This window comes from Numenius arquata, chromosome 5 (genome assembly GCF_964106895.1).
Source record: "Numenius arquata chromosome 5, bNumArq3.hap1.1, whole genome shotgun sequence".
NCBI lineage: Eukaryota > Metazoa > Chordata > Aves > Charadriiformes > Scolopacidae > Numenius > Numenius arquata.
This window is the reverse complement of record NC_133580.1, coordinates 27160092-27184896: the sequence shown is the minus strand read 5'-3', so window position 1 is coordinate 27184896 and position 24805 is coordinate 27160092. Positions and strand designations below refer to the sequence as shown.

General features: G+C 44.3%; 1 protein-coding gene across 1 annotated transcript in view; it reads left to right on the top strand.

The window, feature by feature from the left end:
* Positions 1 to 10127: 10127 nt before the first annotated feature.
* The window catches only part of LOC141464717 (transmembrane protease serine 11E-like), a 49146-nt gene continuing 34468 nt past the window's right edge, over positions 10128 to 24805 (top strand). The window contains exons 1-3 of the mRNA XM_074147791.1: positions 10128 to 10291; positions 19516 to 19637; positions 20362 to 20480. Coding sequence (XP_074003892.1) covers positions 10128 to 10291; positions 19516 to 19637; positions 20362 to 20480 — 405 coding nt within the window. The remainder of the gene's footprint in view (positions 10292 to 19515; positions 19638 to 20361; positions 20481 to 24805) is intronic.

Sequence of the window (24805 nt, the reverse complement as noted above, 5' to 3'; positions counted from 1 at the left end):
ATCTGGCTGCTTGCTGGTTCTAGAGCCTCACTGGAGGTACTGGAATATGTGGATGCCCAGAGAAGGTCTGCATGAAAGACAAGGGTCTGCAGTTGTTGAGTGTTCTATGCTTGTGCATATCGGGAAACCCCACACTTAAAAAAAAAATGTTATCAGGGAACTTTTCTTTTGGAATGTTGTGAGCTTCAGAAACAAAACTGCATGGCTTAATTTCTACGTAGGGAGTAAAAAGTGTCAGACTAGTTCATACATCTTTTGAGCCCAACAAATCTCATTTTAGTCCCTTAAGCAGAACATGGGTTTGAATTGTATTGCTTGTAGAAGAAACTTAAAAATTATGTATGACAAGTATATATGATTATTTTTTTTTCTTGCTGGTAGCAATTGTCTTACCAGGACAGTGAACAAAAATTTGATCTTCATGAAGAAAAGTATCATTACAAGATGCCATGGATTTCTTGCTCCCAAAGCACTTTAGGCTTGAGTTTTCAAAAGGCATAATGGTTTCCCTATCCTCCTGGATTTCATTGTAACTTGGAAACTTAATATTTTTAGGCTTTCAAATCCCAGCTATCTCACTGGTTCCCCAAAACAGGTAAGCGGATGTCAAAAAAACTTTATTTTGCATCTGTGAACTTTCCAGTTGTGCTTATTTTGGATAAAAAAATAACAGAAAGCCTTAAGCATTTTGCTCTGTGTCAAGGGCCGCAGTAAATCTTATTCTCCAAAGTAAATATCATTCTCAAGGCTGAAAAAGTAAACTTGTCATTTGCTTAAGGAGCTATCAGTTTTGAGCATCTACTCGGAGAGGTACAGTACCTGATCCATCTTAATGCTCAGTGCCAGCACAGTGCAGCCAGGAAGAGTGAGGCTGAAAAGGACCTGACATCTACATGGTGTATGCTTTGGGAGCTTTTATTCTGGTCTGCCTTGTGGAGTTTTCCTCATAGCATCTGGAACAAGTCTTTTGATCTGGTTTCTTCTGGAAGCAATGTAGTTTACATGCGCTGAGGCCTCTTGGTGATGGAAAGCTGTATAAACGGGGACCGTCAAGAAGAGCCCTTGAAAGAACACCCTTTGTCCACTGGGAATGTTGGTGTGGATGGACGTGATGGGTCTGAATCCCTTACTCATGGCAAAATGACACCAATAACAGCGTTGTCCAGCTCCTCCTGAGGGAAATTTTGGAAACCTGAAGCAATGTAGGCAGCCAAAATGTTTTATTGGTTTAGGTGGCGTAGCAGATTTGTATATCTGTTAAGCTGCAGTCTCACCTATTTATGAAGCCAGAAGTTTCACCTTCTCTCAGCCATATTTTCATAGGAAATAACATCTTCAGTTAAGGCAGAACGGGATGTATCTAACTATACAATCGTGCAAGACATACGGGAATGTAATTTATATGTAAATTTAATAAAACCTGTTAAAAATTTGCCTGCTGTTTCGTGTACTTGTTAATTTCCTTTGTCATGGTAAGCAACTGTAAAATGGAGACTCCTCTGTTTTAGAATGTGTAACACTGATCCTATACCATGTATTTATGTAAAGGCTTTTATGGAGTCTTAACCATTTGGTTTTATTGACTTGTTAAAAGACCATAACTGGAAGAAAAGCATAGCTGTTAGAAGAGCAAAACGCCATCCAGACCTGGATGGAATTTACCCACCTGGCCAGATGTTACCCAAACTTGTGTGCAGGCAAACAGGTCTTGTGTCAGCCACTAGAGGGTGAATGGTATTGTAGATGAGCCGTAAGCTCTAGGCTGCTGGTGGTGCTCTGTTTTAGCTCAGTAGAAAGGATGTGGAGGACAAGGCACGGTGTTGGGGTTGCCTCGAAGATGCAGAAATGCTACACAATTGTCTTGCAAAGTTTGAGGAGACTGGGTGAGTTTCAGTCTTTCCCACCATCAGAAAGCTGGCATCAGATGCCCCCCCTTGAAGTATGTTAAGTAGACTGTGCTACGGCTGTGAGCCAGGGGTTGAGCAAGTTTTGCCTCCTCCTCTGTCACACCATAGCCAGACCTTTGCCCCATGGAAAGGTAGACTGGAAAGGTGCATTGTCAGGTATTGTTGGCATCGTGGGTCTATTTTCTGAGCTCATCAGCCTTCTTGCAAGCGAGATAGCAAAGAGCAGCAGTAATTTTGAGAATCTGATAGCATGGGAGGTTTGCAGTGGCATACAGCTGCTGTTTGCTTTGACCTCCCATTTTGATGACAACTGATGATTCTTGTAGGTCAAAGACACCAGGTTTCTTCTTGTCCCTTTCCTGGCAGGATGGGAAACTTGGTGCAAATTGCACCATATTCTGAGCTAGAAGAGCAAGCTCTTGATGAATGAAGCATGCTGCAGTTCATTGATCCTGGTCTATAATACCAAACAGCCGAAGGGATGGTCTTGCATTTGAGATTATCTAAGAGGGTAAAAAGGAGTTGCAAAAGCTTTATCACAGTATTACAGGACATGGTAGGTTGGCTATGGCTGGGAAAGTGGCTGTTTGTTTGGAAGAACAGTATTCCTTTTGTCACATTTTACTGAATCAAGTGCAATAAAGGGAGTTGTGGAGACAGGCTTCTTGAAAGACATCATTTTAACAAATCTGATTTTTATTTTTATTTTTATTTTTTTCTTATGGCTTAGAGAAAACTGCTTTCTGCTCAATTTCTGGTGGCACATGCTGCATATGTGACACTTAAAGCATTTATGAGCCTTCAGTAGCTGGCAACCATGCCGTGACCCAAGGGTATATTTAGCTGGTGTGGTTGTATCTGGCTGGGGGAACTATGAGGGTGGAGTTTCTGTTAAAGGCTTTGAAGTGAAGAACTGAATGGAAGAATAACTCTCGTGTTCTCCTGTATGTGTGGTTGAACCAGGATCCTTCTATAAAACATAGCTGTCAATATTTCAGCTTGCTTGGAGTCTTGGATTGCTGCAAAGAAGGCTTTTCAAAACTCATCTGGTTAGAATAGTTCAGAAACAGATATAACAAATAGCAGTTAATCTGCTTTATTTAAGCTAAAGTTTCATTTTTAATTGAATCCATTCTTAAATGACACTTCCTTGGAAAAATATTTATTTGCTGTTTATTGCTGGTGGCTTTTTCTCAGGTGCAAATAAAGTGTTCCCCTAAAGACAGGGAAAAGGCTTTTGGGAACTTATCTAAAAATGCAATTATTTTATTTTATGTAAGCTTGAGTAGGTACAAGAAATACATGGTATGTCTCTGAGTCACTTGACTAGCTACTGAATTCCTTCCTCCTTCCAGTAAACCTGAAAGGTCATGCTTGCTATGTGATGTTTGTCCCCTCAGCTCCTGCGCTTTCCATCTGCCAGTTGTGCCACTGGGCAGTCCCTTCCTTGAGGAAGGACTTGCCATCAGCCTGTTTTAACATCATCCAGAGCCTGTTTTAACCACAGATCATTCTTTGTCAGTCAGTACAAGCGCTCAGCTGCCTGCAGTTGTGATACATCTCTGACCTTCCCCAGACTCTTGGGATCACCTGCAGTCTGCAGCTTTTGGAGTCGTGACCCAGACAGTCTGGCACTCATCTCCAGGCCAGCGGAGATGACCTGCATACCAAGCGAAGCTGTTACTGGGATCATTCCTTCCCCAGTGGACAGACCAGATGGAGGGACTGTACTAGGAAATAGCGTCTCCTGTGCTAGAGGGTGGTGAGAAAATAATAAGAAAAAAGTTTTTTACAGTGAGAGTGGTTGAACATTGAAATAGGTTGACGGGAGAGGTTATGGAGTCTCCATCCTTGCAGATATGCAAAACTCAGTTGGACATGATTCTGAGAACCCTGGTCCAGCTGCCCTTGTTTTGAGCAGGGATCTTGGGCTAGACCATCTCCAGAGTTCCCTTCAGACCTGTCCTGGCTTAGCCCGGCAGGCAGCTATGCACCACCCAGCTGTTAGCTCACTCCTCCCACCACCTGGTGGGATGGGAAAGAGAATTAAAAAAAAACAAAACAAAACAAAACCCAAACTTGTGGGTTGAAATAAAGACAGTTTAATAGGACAGAAAAAGAAGAGAAAATAATAATGGTGATAAAAGAACATAGAAAACAAGCGATGCACAGTGCAACTGTTCACCACCTGCTGACCGATACCCAGCTGCTTCCAGGGAAGTGATGGCCGGTTCCCCCGGGTCAACTCCCCCCAGTTTATATGCTGAGCATGACATTGTACGGTATGGAATATCCCTTTGGCCAGTTGGGGTCAGCTGTCCTGGCTGTGCTCTTCCCAGCTTCTTGTGCATCCCCAGCCTTCTCACAGGCAGGGCAGTGTGAAGAGCTGAAAAGTCTTCGACTTCGTGTAGGAACATCAGTGTGTTATCAACATTATTCTCATCCTAAATCCAAACCACCGCACTATGCCACCTACTAGGAAGAAAATTAACTCTATCCCAGCTGAAACCAGGACATCACCTCAGCTACCCTGTGATTCTGTTCTCCCAAAGAGCCTAGCAGCTTCAGGGAAAGGCCTCAACTGTTTCTGTGGCAGGGGAATGCTCTGGTAGACAGCCTAAAGAAGACTGACACCAGGTCATCTTCATGCCTGACCCTTAGATGCAGTACCCAGCGCTGTTGTCCCCAACTCCTCTGGCCCTGTTGTTACCATTGATTGAGTAATCAATGAAAATAGCAGGGCACAGAAGGGAAAACAATCCATTCTGTGCCACCTGGGTAGAAAGCAGGTTACCCAAGAGTGAGCTCAGCCAGAAGGTCTCACGGGGAGGCAGCAAACCAATGTGACCCTCATTTGGTACTGAGCAGTCCTGCCTGAAGCGTGCTGCATTTTTCCATCAGAGTGACTCAGCTGCGTCTGAAAGGACAGCCAGAGTTGAAACAGCCACAGGATGGAGGTCTTAGGCTTGATTTTCATTATGTCTAATTTAGTGTGGTGAAGCCTCCAAAGCTAATGCAGTGTGTGATAAACCGTTGCTCACAAGAACCACATTTATGATCCTGCCTGCTGCTGCGGAGCAAACTGGAACGGGTAAGAGTTGTGGCAGAAAGCATCTCAAAGAGCCAGACTCCTTTTGGCTTCCACCAGACAAGTTAGCTGCTAACAAATAATATGAAATCAAATCCAAGCTAACTATCCTGGGGACAGAGAGATGTACCGAGTCCTGGTTTTGGGTGTTTCATCTTCGGCAGAGCTCTGTGTTAGTGCTCCCACTAAGTCTGATCACAGAATCACACGAGGTTGGAAGGGACCTCTGGAGATCACCTAGTCCAACCCCCCTGCCAGAGCAGGTCCACCCAGAGCATGTTGCATAGGAACGTGTCCAGGCAGGTTTTGAATGTCTCCAGAGAAGGAGACTCCACCACCTCCCTGGGCAGCCTGTTCCAGGGCTCTGCCACTCTCACAGGAAAGAAGTTCCTCCTCACCTTTAGATGGAACTTCTTATATTCAAGTTTGTGCCCATTTCCTCTTGTCCTATCCCTGGGCACCACTGAAAAAAGACCGGCCCCATCCTCTTGACACCCTCCTTTTAAGTATTGATAAGCATTGATCAGATCCCCCCTCAGCCTTCCCTTCTCCAGACTAAAAAGACCCAAGTCCCTCAGCCTCTCCTTGTAAGGGAGATGCTCCGGGTCCCTCATCATCTTTGTGAACCAATGCTGCTGTTCTTTTGTTTAGTTTCAGCTGTGCCCGTGAAGGATTTGCTTTTATCTTCATGTGCCTTGTTTCTTTGTCCAGTTCATATAAGGATCTCCTGTGTCTTTGGAGACGCTGTGTATCCTGACTGGGAGCGGAGGATTTGTGCCGGCGGATGCGGAGAGCAGCTTGTTAGCCTGATTGCCTGGCAACTCCGGGAAGAAAACGCAGGCTGGCCTGTTTCTCTGTCCCAAGCAGCAGCTGCAGAGGACAGGTACGCGTGTGCTACCTTCTCGCCTCGAACGGGGTGACGGGCTATGAATTCTTTTTTAATGACTCCGGCAGTGGGGGGACTTCTGTTGTCTAAGGGCGTTGGCGGCATGCTGGGCTGGCCCATCTGGCTGCAGCTCAGACGGGTGTAGCAGTTTCTGTTATAAGGGCTTGGAAAGAGGGACTGTTTGGAAACCAACCAGGGCCAAGGATCTAGCATTCTTCTGAGCTTGAGGCCATTGCTGTAGCATCAAGAGAGCCTCCGCGCGTTCAGTAGCTCAGAGCTGCATGGGCATGTAATGAAATCTGGCCCCGAGTGACTTTATCAAGGCACAAGATAAAGGACCTGGCTTCTCTCCCAGCCCTGACATTGGCTCTGGAGAATGATTCTATCCTTATAGTGGATTTTCTGGTTTTGTTTTTCTCCTTAGCAGTTATTAAAAGCTATGGCTGGGAATTTCATGTGGCAAAGGAAAGCGTGGGATAATAAAATGGTGACGGTGACCTTTATTTGTCAAAACAGTAAAGTTGTGTAGTGTGCCTACAGCTGAAGTTAAAAAGTGTAAAGAAATACAGCTTGTTTAGAGAATTCCCCTGAATTTTGAAGGCCAAATGCAAGATGCCTTTGCATTTTTCAGGAGAGGGAGGCCTGGAGCCATAACTGAGCTGTCAAGGTGTGCAAGGAAAATGAGTGGACTTGTCCTAGGGAAGGATTTAATCGCAGTGTACCGGCTTGGTCTTATCAGATGCTCACAGAATCACGGCAGGATTTAAGTTGGGAGGGATGTATGGAGGTCATCTCATCAAACCCCCTGCTCAAAGCAGGTCTAATTAGTTCAGGTTTTTTTAAGGCCCCGCTGTTTTAACAGCACTTCCGTCAGTTCTGTTAAATATTACTGGCCAGAACGTTCACTTCTCAGTTCAAAAGTAAGGACTGACCACTGTCTTTGGTCTCAAATTCATGGCCCGGGTTGAGTAACCGGTAGACAATTATGTAAAACATCTTTGCTTGTAAATTCCGAAGATATTGCTATGGGGCTGACCAATGGCCTTCTCTAAAGGCGTTCTTCATCTCTACAGCCGGGGAGCCTGTGTAAGTATGCAAACATAAACCAAGGTAGCCTATTATTACCATTCTTAGGCAAGCGGTCTGTCTGACCGGCTGGGCTGACTTTGCAGGGTTAAACAGAGAGAATGGTCATTACCATCTTTTTACACTTTCATTCACAAAATCCTGTGCACCCACATTCTTGGATTCCCACCCCACGCTTTGATAGCGAGTTTCAGGTCCACTTCCCTAGTAGTAACCAAAAAGCTTAGTAGCTGCCTTAGCTTGCTGAATAGATTCATAGATTCATAGATTCATAGATTGGTCTAGGCCGAAAGGGACCTCCAAAGGTCATCTAGTCCGACCTCCCCGCAGTCAGCAGGGACACCCCCAACTAGACCAGGTTGCCCAGGGCCTCGTCGAGCTTCACCTTGAATATCTCAAGGGAAGGGGCCTCAACCACCTCCCTGGGCAGCCTGTTCCAGTGTTCCACCACCCTCAGAGGAAAGAACTTGTTCCTAATATCCAATCTGAATCTCCCCTTCTCCAACTTAAAACCATTGCCCCTCGTCCTGTCACTGCAGGCCTTTGTAAACAGACCCTCCCCAGCCTTCCTGTAGGCCCCCCTCAGGTACTGGGAGGCCGCTATGAGGTCTCCCCGGAGCCTCCTTTTCTCCAGGCTGAACAATCCCAGCTCCCTCAGCCTGTCCTCATAGGAGAGGTGCTCCAACCCCCTGATCATTTTGGTAGCCCTCCTCTGGACCCGCTCCATCAGGTCCATGTCCTTTCTATATTGAGGGCTCCAGACCTGCACACAGTACAATAACTAAGCACAGAATAACTAAGCACTTTGTAATTTGCTAATTTATTGTGAGGAAAATTGTTCCTTAATGATTGTCTTTTCTTGGCCTGTCTGTACCATTGTTCCTGGGGGACAAGTATGTCTAAATTGATTTTGCATAATCTGACACCGACAAGTGTATTTCCTTATTTTTCACTGTTTTCCAGGACAGTTCATTTTAATGATTAATTAATTGGAAAGTAAAAGTGACCTACTTCAATTTTTATTCGGCAGATCGCAAAAAAAAATCTTGCTTTTAGGGAAATCAAGATGGGATATCTCTGTTGCTCGTGCTCTGGAGTACCAAGAGGAAGGTCTGTCCTAGTGTGCTCTGAAAGTTACGGTAACTTCATTCATCTGTTGGTCAAGACCCTTCCTCTACCAGTACCTCCTGAGACCCTTTGCAACCTGGTATTCTTCTAATGAATGTTCTTTGTCTCCACAAAATCTTGTTGCAGAGTGCAACGTTATCTCAGGTAACTTTTGTCTCAAACTCTTATCTGTTCACTAAAACCTCATTCTACTGGGATATGGTTTTTTTTTTTACCTGGGCGAGGTGGGTAGAGCTGGCCTTCGAACCTCTGGGGAAATTCTGTGCATCTTACAGGCTAAACACTTCAAGAGCCACCTTTCTCCATGTGCTTGGCCTAGATACTCAGGGCACCTGACTAGTAATCGGTAAATACTAATGAAGAAATTAATGTTAGTAACCCACTAACAACGCTGCCAGCTTTTATCTCTGAGAACAGACCACTATGCACAGCCTCAGCCTGACCATTCTGGCCAGAAATCGCTATCTGCTTCTTTGTGTTACATCCCAAACTTAATTAAGGTTTTTCTATTCTAGGAGTGTGTTTTGTAAGGATGAAAGGTTTCGTAATCACAATCTTTAAAAAAAAAAAATAATAAAATGAATAAACCAAGGAGTTCAAAGGTATTTTCTTGGTTCCTGTATTGAATTGGTTTGTAATCGATCTCCAGCACCCCAGCGAGTGCCGGGGTTCCTGTGGGCGTGCGGGTGTTTCTGGGTGGTGCAGGGATTTCCTTTGTGCACAAACTTTTTGGAGTTTTACTAATCTCGAAAAAGAAAATAACAGGGCTGGGGCGGTGGGGGGAAAGGGGAAGAGAATGTCCAGGGAGGATATTAGTACTTGACAGGTAACTGTATTCAGTCAGTAAAGCCCTCCACAAAGTAGGTAACTGCAACAATGTCCTATCTACGGGGAGCTAGGAGAAGCCCCAAAAAGCAACTGATTTGATCAAAGCAAAGAAATCAGTGTTAGAGAAATGGGAGACGCAGTGCAGTAGTGCTCAGCTTTTCCCGCTGTCCTAAAAACGGGCTGTCCAGACACTTGCTTCTGTAATTGCGTTGAAGTGTGCTCGTGAATGGGCATCTTTGGGGAAAGGTGGAAAAGAACTCGGTAGGATTAGGTGAAAATTTTGCTCTTGCTGTTTTGTTGGGGTTTTTTTTACCCTCTGCTGCTGAGGTTCTTTCTGGAGGATAATAAGTGTTCCCATAGAAATGACTGTGAAATTCTGTGACTTCATTGGAAGACCAAGTGCTTCAAACTTTTTAGCACAAATCCAAGGGCATCAAAGACTAGAAACCAGAAATTTGGGTTTTGGTAATTTTCCTTTTTGGTTTGTGATTTTAGATACAACTGCAGAATTTCTCACTAGAGAATATCCGTTTTTCCCCTTTCCAGCTGGCTCTGAAGAATCACGTTTGTGCTGGGAGAAGGGAATTCCAAAGAGATTGGTGGCCCCTTTCACAGAGTAAGCATTTTCCACAGGCGGGGTTATGCCAACCATTAAATGACTAACATGTAATTAGGAGGCTGGATACTTATAGTTGTCATGTCCCTGATGCCAAGGGAGTCCAGGACAGCTGTGGAGGAGCGAGCATCGAAGGGAGATCAAGCTTGGCTGACCAAGCCATTATATGTCTGTATTTGTTTTTGTGATCGGCCTTTGTGTTGGCTATCTCAGGAGGCAAGTGGCTTAGTGTTGCGGACAGTGCGGTGCCTCTCCTGTGTGGGTCTTGCATTGAGTGTACAGTAGAAGGTGCTGCCGCTCAGGAGAAGGCCTGCTGTAGGGATACAAGTTGGACAGAAAGGGAGCGCTGGAAAAGGGAAATCTCACGCATTTCCTGTTCTGCTGTGGTGAAGAACAAGTCTTCTTGCCTGGGCCGGTTTATCTGCTCTGTCCATCTCTGCCTGGGGAGCTCTTTGATGCGGAGCTGATCCGAAGGTTACAGTCTCCTTATCAACTCCATGCTTACCTCTGTTTGTTTTTATTCTGAAGTTCGCTCCCTCATTTTGCAATAACCCACAGGGTGCTGGGTGTTACGCCAGCCGTGCCTCAATGAAGGATCTTCATTCAACACCTTTCCCTTCCCGTCACACCAGTCAATGCGACTCCTGCGTTTTCCAGCAGCATTCGCTACGCAGTCCAGACTTTAATCGAGCTTTGGTTGGTGGTCAGAAAGGCTACCAGACCTACCGGGATCTACCATGGGATCTTCAAAAGTAGGTGGCATGTTTTAACTCAGCAAGTCTGCTTTGGAGGTGTAATGGTGGTAAAGGATACTGTCTATGGGATAGCTTTAGGACTTCAAGGACATATATAGGTTCAGAAAAGAAATCTGTTTGTTCTCTTGACTATTCTTGGACCTCATTGCTCAATCTCTGCCCCTTTCTTACTTTTAGATCTAGGGTGCATTGTGGATCCATCTGAAATACGCAGCCTAAAAAGGGACAGTAGGCAGAGGGAAAGCTACACTGGAAGTCACAGGCTGAAAGGGAGGTTTTGGAGGTTGCGGTTCTGGATGAAAAGAATAACATATCGCTGGAGTGAGAAACGCAGAGAGAAATCCTTCCCTGGCACGGCCAGGAGCACAAAGATTTGCTTTCTCTTTAGGAAGATGATGTGATGGCTTAGGTTGACACTTACCTTTCCCCCCTGTGATTGTCTTATCCTGCCCCAGCAGGCTTTTATTGCAGCAGTGCAGAATCCAGGAAGCTCTTTTGTGTCAAAATCAAATGCTAATAATACAGTTTTGGGAAACTATGGGGTTGGTCAGATCTAGTTGCATTATTATTTCCCACAAACCCTGCAAAAGGTCCCAGTTAAATCAGTGACGGCAGCACAACTACATGAAGAGAACACTATAGGTGTTCATCATTCTGGGTTTAACCCCAGTACTTTTAAGGAAGAAGCCATGATTTCTAGGGAGTAATGACAAGGTGTTTTGTGTCTGAAAGTATTTTGTGCAGTCAGAGATGTTGGATATCCTTAGTTTTGTTTTACTGCAACAGTATTTAAGATGGTGCTGGAAAGTTCAGAGTATTTTTAGAAACATAAGTATCCCAGCTGTGACACTCTACTAATTGGGTCAGAGCAGGGATCTGGTCATAAATGTACGGCGAGCCTCCAGCAATTTATTGTTTCTTTTTAACGCTCTGGCTCCTGGATTCTTTTGGGAATAGGAGATGCTCAGTCTCCCTTGAATTTGTATTTTTTGTTGCCTCGGTGATTGATAAAGTTTAAAAGTATGACCTTACAAACAAAATCCAAAAGAATCTGAAATTTTATTTTTTTTAACACCCTAACAATTCGGCTGGATAGTTGAATTTTTGTGACTGCTAAAGACTAAGGTATTAGTCTCCTCTCTGGCATTGCTTTGGGTAAATGGCTGTGGATGGTTGCAAGATACTACTTATTTTTTCCGTCCTCAGTGGTTTTAAAAATTGGGCTGCTTTAATAATTTCTGGACATGCCGAAATAGAAACATTGTTTCTGGATTGACAAAACTTATTCTTTATGCCCACTTAAGTGTTTTTTCTCATTTTGTGAGAACAGTATCGTTTTAGTCAGTACCGTGTTGGCTTTGCCAGGAGAAGACTAGTTCAGCTCTCGGTTCTGTGCTCCTCAGTGGTACCCTGCTCAATACCAAAAAATCCTCTGCCCTGTTTAATATCCATAGCTTAAAAGCTATGCTGCTCTAGCCCTTAGGTGAGGAAGAAATCCCCACCAGTTGTGAATACCAGTTTGTGTGTGAAAAGAGGGAAAACTAAGCAAGAGTTCTCGACCTACCAGAACTGAAAAGTCATTCCTTTTTCTAGTTAGATGTAAATCTAGTTGCCATGTCTGGTTGATATCAACAGCGGTGTAAATAATTTTAGTAACAGTGTGCTAGAGGGTAGTTAGACAACATCTGAGTCCAGTTTGCCTCCTAGTTAGGAAAGGATTTAGTTGTTTAAATAGTTGTTTAGCTTATTGTAAAATCTAAAATACATTAGGAGAAATCTGTATTGGATAACTAAAGATTTACACGTTTGGGAAGGGATGGAGAGTGCTTGGTCTTAAAAACCCCGTGTAGTCTGTTAAATGTCCAGAGTTCTTTGCTGAGCAGGGATGTAGATCTGAGCGTGGGGCTGTAAGCCTTGCTGTTTCATGCTCTGCCTTAGTCTCTTACAGGAGCGGTGCTTCAGTATTAGCTTTATCCAGTTCCAAGATGCCTCTTTTCACAACATTTCAAGCTCAGCTGGAACGTGCGCTCCATAAAATCCTTCAGGAAGCAAAGCTGCTATGGAAAACTGGGTGGAGCAGACAGCCTTACTGGTCTTATCACTCCTCTGTTGTGCTGTGTCCAGCAGTCTGGGGACCAAATGCAGTGTCCCATCTGCAACTTCCTTGTGAAGATCTTGTGCCCTGGCAGGGTGAGGTGCAGAGTACCGGGTGTTGTATAAGGTAGTCTAAAAGTGAATATGTAGGTGGATATGCAGTGCCACTTGCACCAATTTGTCATGCAGCAGATGGGCAAAATGAGTGTAAATTACAGACTGTTGAGGTGTAGCAGGAAATGGATACCAGCCCTGGTGCAAGGACACTCATGCCCCATTGGCATTAGTGGGAGTTAACCTTGATTATTGCAGGAGGCAGATGTGGTTCCTGCACGGTACCAAAGAGAAACCCATCCGGCTCAGTTTCTCCCAGCATAGATCCCAATTTCAGGAAACCCTTGTGAAAGAGTTTTGATTCCGGTACACACCACACCGGATTTGACTCATATGGAATTGGTGCCATTTGTGTTTCCTTGCCACATTCACTCTGACCATTTTAGAGAGGAAAACTAGAATGAGAAAGGACTTCCTCCTGAGCCTTAAAACCTAGTCATCTTCGTTACCTGAGCAAGCCCCAGTGTAAACCCAGCAGCTTTCCTGGCCTCTGCTCTTCCTGTTAGAGAGTGTTGCAGAAGTGCCTCAGTTTATTAATTTTTTTTCACGGTTTTATGATTGGGGATTTTGGGTCCACATCAGTTTTTAATATCAAGTCATTTTGCTTCCATCGTATACCCCTCCCATGTCTGTATTTCTGGTTTCACAGAGATCTTCATTCTGAATGAAGTTGATCTAACACAAAGCATGGAATGGCTTAATTTGACATGCTTCTGGTACAAGACAATTTCTAAAGTTCATGTAGTCTGTGGTCAGATTTGGTGATAGCAGGGGGACAGGTTTCATATAGAACTGAACATGAAAATTACCCGGTTTCTCTGTCAGTGGAGAATTGCCTGGGGTTACAGAGTCTCGGCTGAACCTCTTGTCTAAGGAGCCTTCTCTAATTTATATTCTCTAATAATAATAAGGGCAACAAAGCTGGTGAGGGGTCTGGAGAGTAAGTCTTAAGAGGAAAGACTGAAGGAGCTGGGGTTGTTCAGCCTGGAGAAAAGGAGGCTGAGGGGAGACCTTCTCGCTCTCTACAACTCCCTGAAAGGAGGGTGTAGCTGGGGGGGTCGGTCTCTTCTCCCAAGTAACAGGTGATGGGACAAGAGGAAATGGCCTCAAGCTGCACCAGGGGAGGTTCAGATTGGATATTAGGAAAAAATGTTTCCATGGAAAGGGTTATTAAGCCTTGGAATGGGCTGCCCAGGGAAGTGGTTGAGGCACCATCCCTGGAGGTTTTCAAAAGATGGGTTGACATGGTGCTTAGAGACAGTTTAGTGATGTGGGGGATTCTTTTGTATGGTTTTCTTTTGGTTTTTTATCAGAGTTAGGTTGATGGTTGGACTAGATGATCTTAAAGGTCCCTTCCAACCTAGATGACTCTATGATTCTATGATTCTAATTTCAGGAGCATTTCTCCCATGAAGAAACTTGTCCATCTCTGTAGAGTGAAAATACATTGCTAGATTACAGCATCTCACTTTTTCTCTACCCAGCCTAGCAATTATTTATTTTATATAAAGTGTAAAATACAGAAAAAAACTTATTATTCAGCCAGAAAAATAAGCTTGCAAACTAATAAGCTTGCAAACTACAGGAAAAGCTAGATACTTTGGGTCAGATTCTCAGTGGATATAAGCTGTCGTAGATGCACCCAAACGATCATGAAGGCAGAAGGACTGCTCTGTTGTATCAGACTCAGAGATCTCCTCGGGAGTGATGTAAATACAGTGGTTTAACAGTGGCATTTCATACACCAGTAAACAGATTAAAAGACCATCACTGTCCTATTATGCGTGTGTTTACATATTACAATTATTGCTAAGGCTGACACGGTGGTTTTTATCATTTTTTTTACTCAAAGCGCCTTAATAAGAGAGAAGTATCGCACATATCCTAAAATTGTTGAGATAATGTGTCTGTCTAAGCGTGACTCTTATAGGACTGAAAGCAAAGGGCATTTAATAGCCCACAGGAGATCGTCTCTAGGTGACTGTGTTGGGTTTGGCTGCTAGGCTGTCCTGTCAGCACCTTTATTGAGCAGACACTGTCGGAGCCTGCATGCCGAAGCAGAGCCCGTGTTCTCTTTCAGGGTGCATGCTGACTTAGCTAGCCACTGTCTGATGCGAAGCTCATGGCAAGGCAACGGAGGGCTTCCCACAGGTGCCAGAGTGTTTTTTCTGCCCTGGTGAGGAAGACTCTTTGAGGCTTTCCCACCGAAGCAGGCAGTTTGGCTTGTAGAAGGCAGTTTTAATTCTGCTTCTTTGCAAGAAGGGAATCTAAATTCCAGTAGGTAAAAGAAACTCTTTTTTTTCTTTTGTAAACTAACAGTTTCAGGCTGCAGTGAGGCAAGTGCATGCATGGTTTATTTAATGTGATGTTTATGGTACGTTTATTGAATGGCACTCTTAAAAAAAACAAGTTAGGATATTAGGTAAGATTTTTATTTTTCTTTGAGACTAACGTTTTTTATTCCCAATACTCCTGTCACTAAAAGTCAAGAGACATGTGTCCTTCTTATGTCTGCCTTCTAAAATGCGTAGCGGGAGGGATCCCTCTGGCTCCGCGTTTATTGGTGTCAGCTCCTTGTTGAAGAAAGGGTTCCTGGGGGACTTCTTTGTGCTCGTGATGTAGGGGGGAACCCAAGTACAGAATGCAGGGCTCCAGACTGCCTACCACCACTCAGGAGAGGTCTCAGTGGGTATTTCTAGGAAAATGCCAGCTGAAAAAGCCAAGACAGCATTGGGAATTATTAGGAAACAAAGAGAGGACAACCAAGTAAAATTGTTATGTCAGTGTGGGCAATTTTATATTAGGTTTTGTTTATTTCTGGCAGGAAATATTTTGCTCCTCTTCCTAATCGGACAAATCTCAACCTGAGATCCGGCAGTCTTCTGCCGAGAGTTTAAATCAAGCCCCTGATTGCAGTGTATTTAAGATTACTGCACAGGCACGGTTGTCTGGGAAAGAGCAGAGTCTCTGGGGTAGAGGAGAGGACCATGCAGGCTGCAGGTAGAAGGGACCCCGACAGAAAACCCACTGAGGTCAGCGTGGGGCTTTCAGCTGGTAGTTGCTTCAGATTTAAAATCTCCATTTCTTCTCTGGAGGATTTCAGTGACCTCCTCAGCTGGAGTGGGTTTAATCCTGCTGTGCAATTGTGGGTTACACTCCCTATTCCCTCTCTGTTGAGCAGATAGTTCCCAAGGAGCCAGCAGGGACTGCTTGACTCGTGATCTGAGAAAGTAAATTCCCACTGTTGAACTTTTACCAGCTCTCTGCAGAGTATCCAAGCTCTGATGGATCATTATGTGGATCAAAGCTGTTTTAGTTCTGGGATAGTTACTTCTCCTGCGTGTATTGAATCCCTGTAAGTACTGTCCAACTTTACACAACGGGACACGTTGTCAGATGAAATAATTGATCTTGGACGAATGAACCTCAGGAGACAGAGCAAAGCAGCAATAAAACTCAAAGTTAATGGGAACGGGAAGGTGTCGGCCCAGCAGTCTTTGTGGTTTTGTCTCACAGATCTCTTTGAAAACCTGGATCTCAAATCCTTCTGGTGTGTGCTCAGCCTGCGCTTATTTTCAAATGGGGAAGCATCCAGATGGTACAGCCAAACCAAGGATGTTTTACTCAAAAATATCTTTCGTTTTTAAAACCAATTTTTGCTTTTAAAAAAAATTAAGATGGGAGAGTAAACCTTAACAGATGTTTCATGTTGTTATTTAAAAAGAAGGGGGAAAAATTATTGGGGAAAAATTATTGAGGAAAAAAAGGAAGAGAAAAAAAGACATCTCAAGTCCCAAAACAGCCACCCCCTCTGTTAAGGGACTTTCTAAGATGTATTTATCAAACAGCCTCCTGTCTGAGGAAATTCGGAAGCTGATGCTGAGTCCCCTCTGCACCTCTTTGAAATGATGCTCTCAGACAGGTTTCGTGAATTAAGTGAAAGTCACACGTGTGAGTAAAATTAGACATGTGAGTAACTGTTGTGGACTGGGGTTTCTGTTTGCTAAACGGTAATGTGGAACTTGAAAGGGAAGAAATAAAGAATAAAATTTATTTTAAAAATGTTACAATATGTACAAAAGTATGCTGAAAAGGTTTCAAATCACACAGTACTCAATATTTAACGGTGTCCCAGCCGTGTTGCTTCTGGTCTGAAACCACTCTTTCACTGATACGATAGGCAGTGATTTCCTCACGCTTACCTGCTGCGGTGTAGAGGTGGCATTCAGCCTTTCAAATCAGCTTCTCAAACCATTTTGGTTTGGGGCCATGCCAGGATCATTAGAGCTGAAAGACCTTTCGAGTGTTTTTCCTTCCGTGCAGCTTAATCAAGGCGACTGCTTTTTAAATGAGAGTATCTACGAGGACGAATATGAGCAGGTTGTGTCAAGTTAAATGTGGGGAGTTTTGTTTATTTTGTTGGCTTTTCTTGTAACTTAGTCTCACTTCAAACACAGTAGAAACCTTTGCAAAACATACGAGCTATGCAAAGGACTACTAGCTGGAGTGGCGGAAAAAAAATCCCAACAAACCCACATGACAAATTAAAGCTGAACTTTCCACTGACTTTATGGTTTCACCTAAGAGCTGCTATTTAGAAATACTCTTCTTAATGAGGTAAAGCCCTGACTATTTATACCTGCATATTTTTTTTCCTTTCTCCAGTTTAAGTTTTAAGGCAATTTCGATGCAGTAGTCTCAGAAATAACTTTGGAGCTGCTCATCTCCAGACTCTTTAACAGGACTGTTTAATTTCCGTCTTTTTTTTTTCTTCTTCTTCTTCTTTTTTTTTTTTTCCTGCTATGGATTAACAGATGCTTTTTGAAGCAAACCAGATGAGATGAGACATTAATTAATAGCTGTTTTAGAGGATAGCAGGAGGGAAGGAAACACTAGCTAGGACATCCAGGACAAGCCAGAACGAATGTGAGTGACAAATCAGTGTTCCTGTTTTCACTCAATCAGGTGTCATGGTATTTAGCCTGAGTCAGTTGTTTTCCAAGCCAAAGTAATAAGGTTGTAACTGTATGGCTTTGCAATGAAATTAGAATGAAATATCAGCACCTGCTCTGATATTTATGTACAGTGCTGTCCTGGTTTCAGCTGGGGTAGAGTTAATTTTCTTCCTAGCAGATGCTGTGTTTTGGATTTAGTGTGAGAATAATGTTGTTAACACATACTGTTGTAGTTGTTGCTAAGTAATGCTTATATTAAGTCAAGGACTTTTTCAGCTTCCTGTGGAAGCTGAGAGGCAGCATAGGCAGGACAAGCTGGCCAAAGGAATATTCCATACCATAGATGTCATGGCCAGTACATAAATGGGGGTTGGCCTGGGGGGCAGAAATCCACGATTGCTGCTCAGGATGGGCTGGGCAATCGATCATGGCGGGGTGAGAAATTGTATTGCACCACAATTTTGTATATTCTTTTACCATTCTTCTTCTTATTTTATTTTCCATTACTATTCTACTAAACTGTCTTTATCTCAACCCACAAGGTTTTTTTCCCCCCTTTTTCTCCCTCTTCTCCCTATCCCACTGTGGAGGGAGGGAGGAGTGGGCGAACGGCTGTGTGGTCCTAGTTGCCGGCTGGGGTTGGACCACAACAAGTGCACAACATGCTTGCTGTCCTATTCCTGCACGCAGCTGCTGTGGTTGCTTGCAATTTATTTTCAGCTTATTTTAATGTGTTTAAACTTATGTTTCCTGAGGTATGTGTTCTGGAAGTGAGCTATAGGTACTTTGTTATTAATGTGGGAACTCACTGAGATGCCTCACGCCCTGAGGAGAGGATCCCTGCAGCCTGCTTTCCTGAAGGTGTGCGTGTTTGCATGAGCGAGGTAGCTGGCTCTAGAATGAAGGACTTTTTGCCAAAAGTTGGGGCTTCCTGTTCTGTATTTCATAATGGCTGATAACATAGAAAAATGGTCGGGCATTGGAATAGGCTGCCCAGGGAGGTGGTTGAGTCACCATCCCTGGATGTGTTTAAGAGCCGTTTAGATGTGGGGTGTTGGGGGATATGGTGTAGGGGAGAACTTTGTAGAGTAGGGTAGATGGTTGGACTCGATGATCCCAAGGGTCTCTTCCAACCTAGACGATTCTATGATTCTATGGCTTTAAGGATCTTCAGATGTCTTTGAGTTCATAGCCAAAGGCAGAATTTTCTGCAAGTAACCTTGTTCAGGCAGTTTTTTGTCTAACTATAATACTGACGTTCTTACTGCTGGCTTTCCTGGAGTTAATTTGGATTAGCACCTGTGTAATTAAGAGCATGGCAGAGAGAAGTATCTGGTGAGGCTTCCTACCTATGTTCCCGCTCTGGTCATATGTTCTTGCCCTTCCCTGTCATTCCATCACGTCAGCAAATACTGCTTAAAGCAGTGCTTGCCTTTTGCTTTTAGATGTATTCTGACTAAAGCGGGAAGCACAGGCTGGGCCTCTGAAATCTCTTTTTTTTTTGGTCCAGGCCTGCTTTGCAGGCTAAAATGGACCGAGCAGCCTGGATAATGTGTATATATATATATAGGTAGTATAGAAAGGATGGGATGCTTTTTACCAATTTTATTGCACAAAGCAGTTTTGGAAGCAAAGGTGCCAGTGTGTCTGTGATAACTGATTTGTTTAACCAGTTGAAAGCTGCCTACGTTATTGTATGAAAGTTCGCCTAGCCGAAAAATAAGTTTTATTCTTGCAAATTTCCAATCAGGAGTCACATAAGAAAGTGCTTAGTGGGACTCTTATTTAATTTTGCCCTAATAATAATAAAAAAAAAACAACGGAGCCTTCAAACCCTGTGTGTGTTCCATGACTTCTAGCATACCCCAACATCTATTTCAAAATAGTCTTGAGTTATGGTTTCATTTTCAAGGCTGTTGGGTGGGAAGTCAATTAATTGCTGCTGGGAAGAATCAGCTGATGTTGAGGGAGAAAACTTTAACTTCATTTTTGGAGGGGTTTACATAGAAAAGGATCTCTTATTAATCTTCTCCCTTTGTTCTTCTTATTTTCCCCCAGAATTCATCAGCCAGCCATCAAAATAAGACAGCTTGAGCCCTGGAAAATTGCTTTAATTGTTATTGGAACAGCAGTGGCAGCAGCTATCACCATTGGTCTCCTAGTTTATTTTCTGGCATATGGTAAGTTTCACACAACACCCTATTCCTGTGTTTAGTGCATTGCCTTTGTGCTTGTTGCACCACACAATGCTGGGAGTTTGCTTTTCATCAGTCTGTCTAAAGCTCATTTGGGGAAAACCACCGGCTTCTCTAGAGCTCTCTTTCCTTCCTCATTCAACATCTTTGCAGCTCTCTTAGGAACATTTCCTGCCGTACAGGATGGTTTAGGGCTGTGGTTTCTGTTGGCTTTCACTTACTTTCACTCCTTTCGCGTCTTCCTCCTGATCAACTTCTGCAATGAGGTCGACACACAGGTCTTCTGGTCTCCCTTACGTGAGTAACAGAGCCTTCCACTTGTCTCTGCCTGAGGTGCTTCTCTGTTCCCTTGCCCTCATCACCAGCAGCCACCTGCCAGGGCTTGGCGTGGAGTGGGCATGCGGGCCAGGAGGGAAGGTAGCCGACCAGCAAGATGCAGCCTGTGATCCCGTGTGAGCCCAAAGTGCTGTTGGTTGCCCACAAATGTAACTATTGGGGAAACTGGGCTTTTTGTCACTGCTTCACCTAGCTCAACTGAGTTCTTGCTCGTGGGCCTCTAGCTTTTGGAAGTTGCGTTTGAATGGGTTGGATACAGGTGAAGGCTCATCCACTCCCTAGACATCTGGATGTCAGACAGCCACAGGTGTTTCTCTAAAGTTCATTCGTCTTGCTGCTTTGAGTATTGCCTGTTCCTCTTGTTCCGTTACAGATCAGAAGCTGTTCTATTACAGTGCCAACGTAAAAATCACCAACATCCGGTACAATAATGAGTTGTCCAGACAGTCCTCAGGAAGGTTTAGAGACTTAAGCGAGAGGGTTGAGAGACTGGTAAGTTTGGGCCGTTGTGCCTTTCCGTTATTAAGGACTGTGTGATAATACAAGAGTCATTAATGTGAAGAGCACGCTTCCAGACCACGGGTGTCTGGTGTCCCCCTGAGTCCCCATGGTTAGCAGACCTGGGAAATGGATGCAGGAGAGCCGTGATCATACATGGCAGACCGGGCGCTTGCCAGTCTGCTTGTTATAGCAGGTCTCTTTGTCCCTGCAGTGGTGAAGAAGATATTGACAATAATCTCAGCTTCCTCCTATATCATTCATTGTGTGTGTCTTCTCTTTCCCTGCCCTGAGCCTGGTTTTGTGATTTATGCCCCGCTGTCTCTAAGAAAAGCATGCTTTTACACCCTCTTCTTTACGGGGTGGGGAACTCTACCTGTCAGGCTGTTGCTGTGTGTTGAGAAAACAATACACAAGCCCTTTTCCTGCGCCTTTGGTATGTTCTGTTAGGAAACCCTCTTACAAATAGCAGAGGCTGCTGAGTGGCTCTCAGTCATACAGTAGCTATGGAAATAAATAGACACATTGCAATTTCCTTTCTTGTTTTCTCTTTGAGACACTTCCCCATAGATGATAATTACAGAGTTCAGCTCTTTACAGCAAGAAGCATGTGACTGTGCTTGTATCTTTTTGTGTTTCATTCATCAGACTTCGATGCGTATCTCTTACCTCCTGTTTAGCAACCTTGCACAGATACTCAGTTAATAGGACAATCAATGCTCTGCTCCCCGCTTGCATTTAGTTTAGGGCCGTGCCACTTGTCCACAACAAAATGTGAGCTGCGGTGAACGTTGTTCTGGAGAAGTAAGGTGCTATACAGGGATTTGGCATCTCTTCCCAGCTCCACTGCTGAGCACCTCGGAGATGGGAGAACTTTGTAGTGTAGGGTAGATGGTTGGACTCGATGATCCCAAGGGTCTCTTCCAACCTGGACGATTCTATGATTCTATGATTCTAAGATTGTCCTGTTTTCTGTGCTTGTTTCCTTTCTGCCCTCTTTGCTTACCAGGGACTGTATCGTATTTCCCAAGATCTGCTCCTGGTGCTTATCTGTATGTGTACAGCCTTACACAAGCTGCATTTACTTAGGTGCTACCACTTTACAACTATTACCTAATAATTTCAGGCTTTTAACCTTGTGATATAGGACCTTGGAAAGGGAACGTTCTCCCTGACCAAGAAGAAGACATCGTGTATTGCTGAGGCAGGAGGAAAGCAAGAGCTGGGGAGAAGTCTGAGGAAAAACGCTTCATTGAGTAAAGTTATATCCCTTTCTACCACTCCATTCCCTCTTCATTTTTCAGACATGTGGCTCCTTTAGGAAAGAACCACTTACTTTAGCTAAGAAGTTATTTCAGATAGTGTCCAATGCAGTCAGATTTCCTCTGAACGTGACTACTAATTTAGATGCTTGAATGAAAGCCAATGCTTCCATTGTCTCCCTGTCTCCTCTATGGGTGTTGAGCACTTCTGACAGTAGTGACAGTAAATACCAGTGCTGGTTGAGCAGTGAGAACTATTATTTCAGAGCATATTAATTGCACCTGATAAGTAACACCATAACAATCATACAGAGAACTGTGTTGCCTTTCCTTCATTCCTGTGACTTTTCTTAAGAGCCGTCTTTAATTCAGCCACTAACTTCTACCTCCCTCTCTCCAATGTGGTGAATTCTTTGCTGTAATTTTAGGTCAGCTGATATAAATGGTCCCTGCCAAAAACTTTAACTTTTTGTGGTTTTAGCTCAAGGTGTTCCATCTTACAAGGATGTATGAGATCGAGAATTGTCCATGAGCTTATTTAAAGTGACTCCATAGACTGATGAATAACAGTATGTTCCTTGTAAGTCTGATTATCTACAAGCAAAACTCAGCTTGTGGTGATAAAAATCAAAGCAAGCTTTCCAGAGACAGAAATATCCTCTTGGAAATCCTCTGTCACTTCTTGACAGACAGCTGTCCGAGAACATCTGCATTTTTATTTTCAGGGTTTTCACACCATCTCTTTAATAGAGGAGGAGAGAGTTGAGTTTTTTATCACATTTCCTGATTTGTCTGGATTTACCAAAATCCTTTGCAGTCTTTCCCTGGCTGGTGTCAGGGGTTTGGATGTCCAAGCATTACCGTCGTCATAGTAGTAACGATACCTTAAACTCATGTTGTGAAACAGTGAGTCAATGCAGATAAATGAGATATCTTTCACAATACTTGGTGCAAAGTGAACAGAAGTGAATCATCTCTGATAATCAGAAGCATTCAAATTACCTGAGTTAGTGCAACTCCCTGCCAAGTGCACCCTTCTCTGATCCCTCCCTGATGAAGCTTCCTTCTGTTTGTCCCCAGAACACCCCTGAAAGGAACTCTTTTCAGAGCTGATGTTTCACCAGGAAAAATCTTTTTGCTCCCGTAGGGAAGTCATCCCGTGCTTTCCTTGGGACTGGCAGAAGTATGTCCTGATGTTTGCTTTGGTTTCTAGAGTTGAGTAGTAACACCCATTGTGTGAATGACATTCCCGACTCTCTTATCTCATTGAAGGTGGGAGGGAATGCATCGGAGATCATGCCAGAGAGCTGATGAAGCTGGTGCACCAGTCAACAGCTCAGGGCTGACTGGAAAGTCTGGAAAATGTCTTGTGGGGTGGAGCTGGGGGGACTGAGGAAGAGATGATGAAAGGTCTTTGCTCCTCGCCTGGCTTTCTGCAAGTGGCTATCAGGGTTCCCTTTGTGCTCTCTTGAAAAAGCAGACCTGACTGAATGCCACCATGGAAAGAGATGTTCCAGCTCACCAGAGCCTCCTCGTTTTTCTAGCTTGACCTGTCGTCCTTCCCTTGCCAAGCTAAAATACACTGTGCCAGACTGTCCCCTCTTGCACTGGATAAAAAGGACACAGTCGCAGCCTTATGGCTCCTCCCCCAAGGAGCCTCTATTTTATAGTGGGCTCACTTGATGCTTGGCTGATCTGCATAACTTTTACCCACTGGTTTTCTCCAGCTCCTGCACCAGATTTGGATTTTTTTTTCTTCTCCCACAAAATGTATTCATTCTTTCAGATTTCCCAATAATGCCTTGGAGGCCCTAACCTACCCTCTTACAGCATCCCCCAGGGAGATTTCCAAAGCCCCGCTCTAAGCTTTGCTTCTTCAGCCCTTCTGGCACCCTGAAGTGTGGAGGGAGCTGAGACAGCCGGCTTTAGATAGACCTGGATGACTGGGATGATCCCATTTACCTACTCCGGGCAGCAGGACTAACTGCCCTGTGTGCAGGGAGGAGGGTGGTGGGGCTTTGTGTCCAGTGTGGAAAGTCATCTTTGACCCCAAGGGAAAGAGGTGTGTATTCAGGAGAGCTTGAAATGAGTACTTCATCAAGCCCATCTTAATGAGAATTGTCTCAGCTGAAGGCTGGCGAGTGTCTAGCTGTGACAGAGTATTAAATACCAAGGAGCCACAGCATGTGACCCCTTCAGTGCATGGCTGGTTGCTCAATAGAAATGGACACCAACCTTTAACCTGCCCACCAGTGACTTACAAATGTACCTGTCTGCTCTTTTCACCACTACAATAACTTTCTGATACTTTCTCCTAGATGTTGTGGGCTTTCCCTTCTTCAAGTACAGCCTCTGCCACCCTTCTCCTTTCCCAGGCATCTGGTATCTCTCCCTGTCTCCTTCTCCCCTGGCCAGAGCTGTTCCCAGCCCTGCTGTTGGGCTGCTTCTCCCTGTCCTAGTCCCTGTGTCTTTGTGGACTCTTGCGTTAGACACTGTACCCTCTCCTGCTTCTGGGGCTATGCCCTGTCCATTATCCCCTACTCTCTCCTGCTCCCATATGATGGTAAGCCAGGCCATGGGTTGGGTGGATGGATGTTCCTCAGGTATGAGCATAGCGTGGCTCCCTCCTTGGCTAATTAGGTGGCGGGGGGAGAGGCGAGGTGTTTGTTTTCTCGCCATGAGTGCCTCGAGCCATGGAATGGACTGGCATGGATTCCCCCCTGTCATCTCATCATCCGCAAGGCACCAGGGCTCTCCCCGGTCTTTCCACCATCTGAAACCAACACAGAACTAACTGGCTGGATCTGGGGCAGAGCGGCTGGGGATTGTATTAAGAGGATACCTGGGTATTTCCCCTGGGAAACTACTGCCTATCCCAGTATTTCTATTGAAGTAATGGAATTTCATCAAGTAATTCCTGCCTCGGGACTCAGTATTGTGTGTCAGGACATCTCTTTTAGAAACAGACATCTTGCTTCAGTGACTTCCAGTGATAAAAGAATCTTCTGTGTCCTTAAGTACAGATGTTGGGGAAAGTTCTTAATGAATACAGCTCTT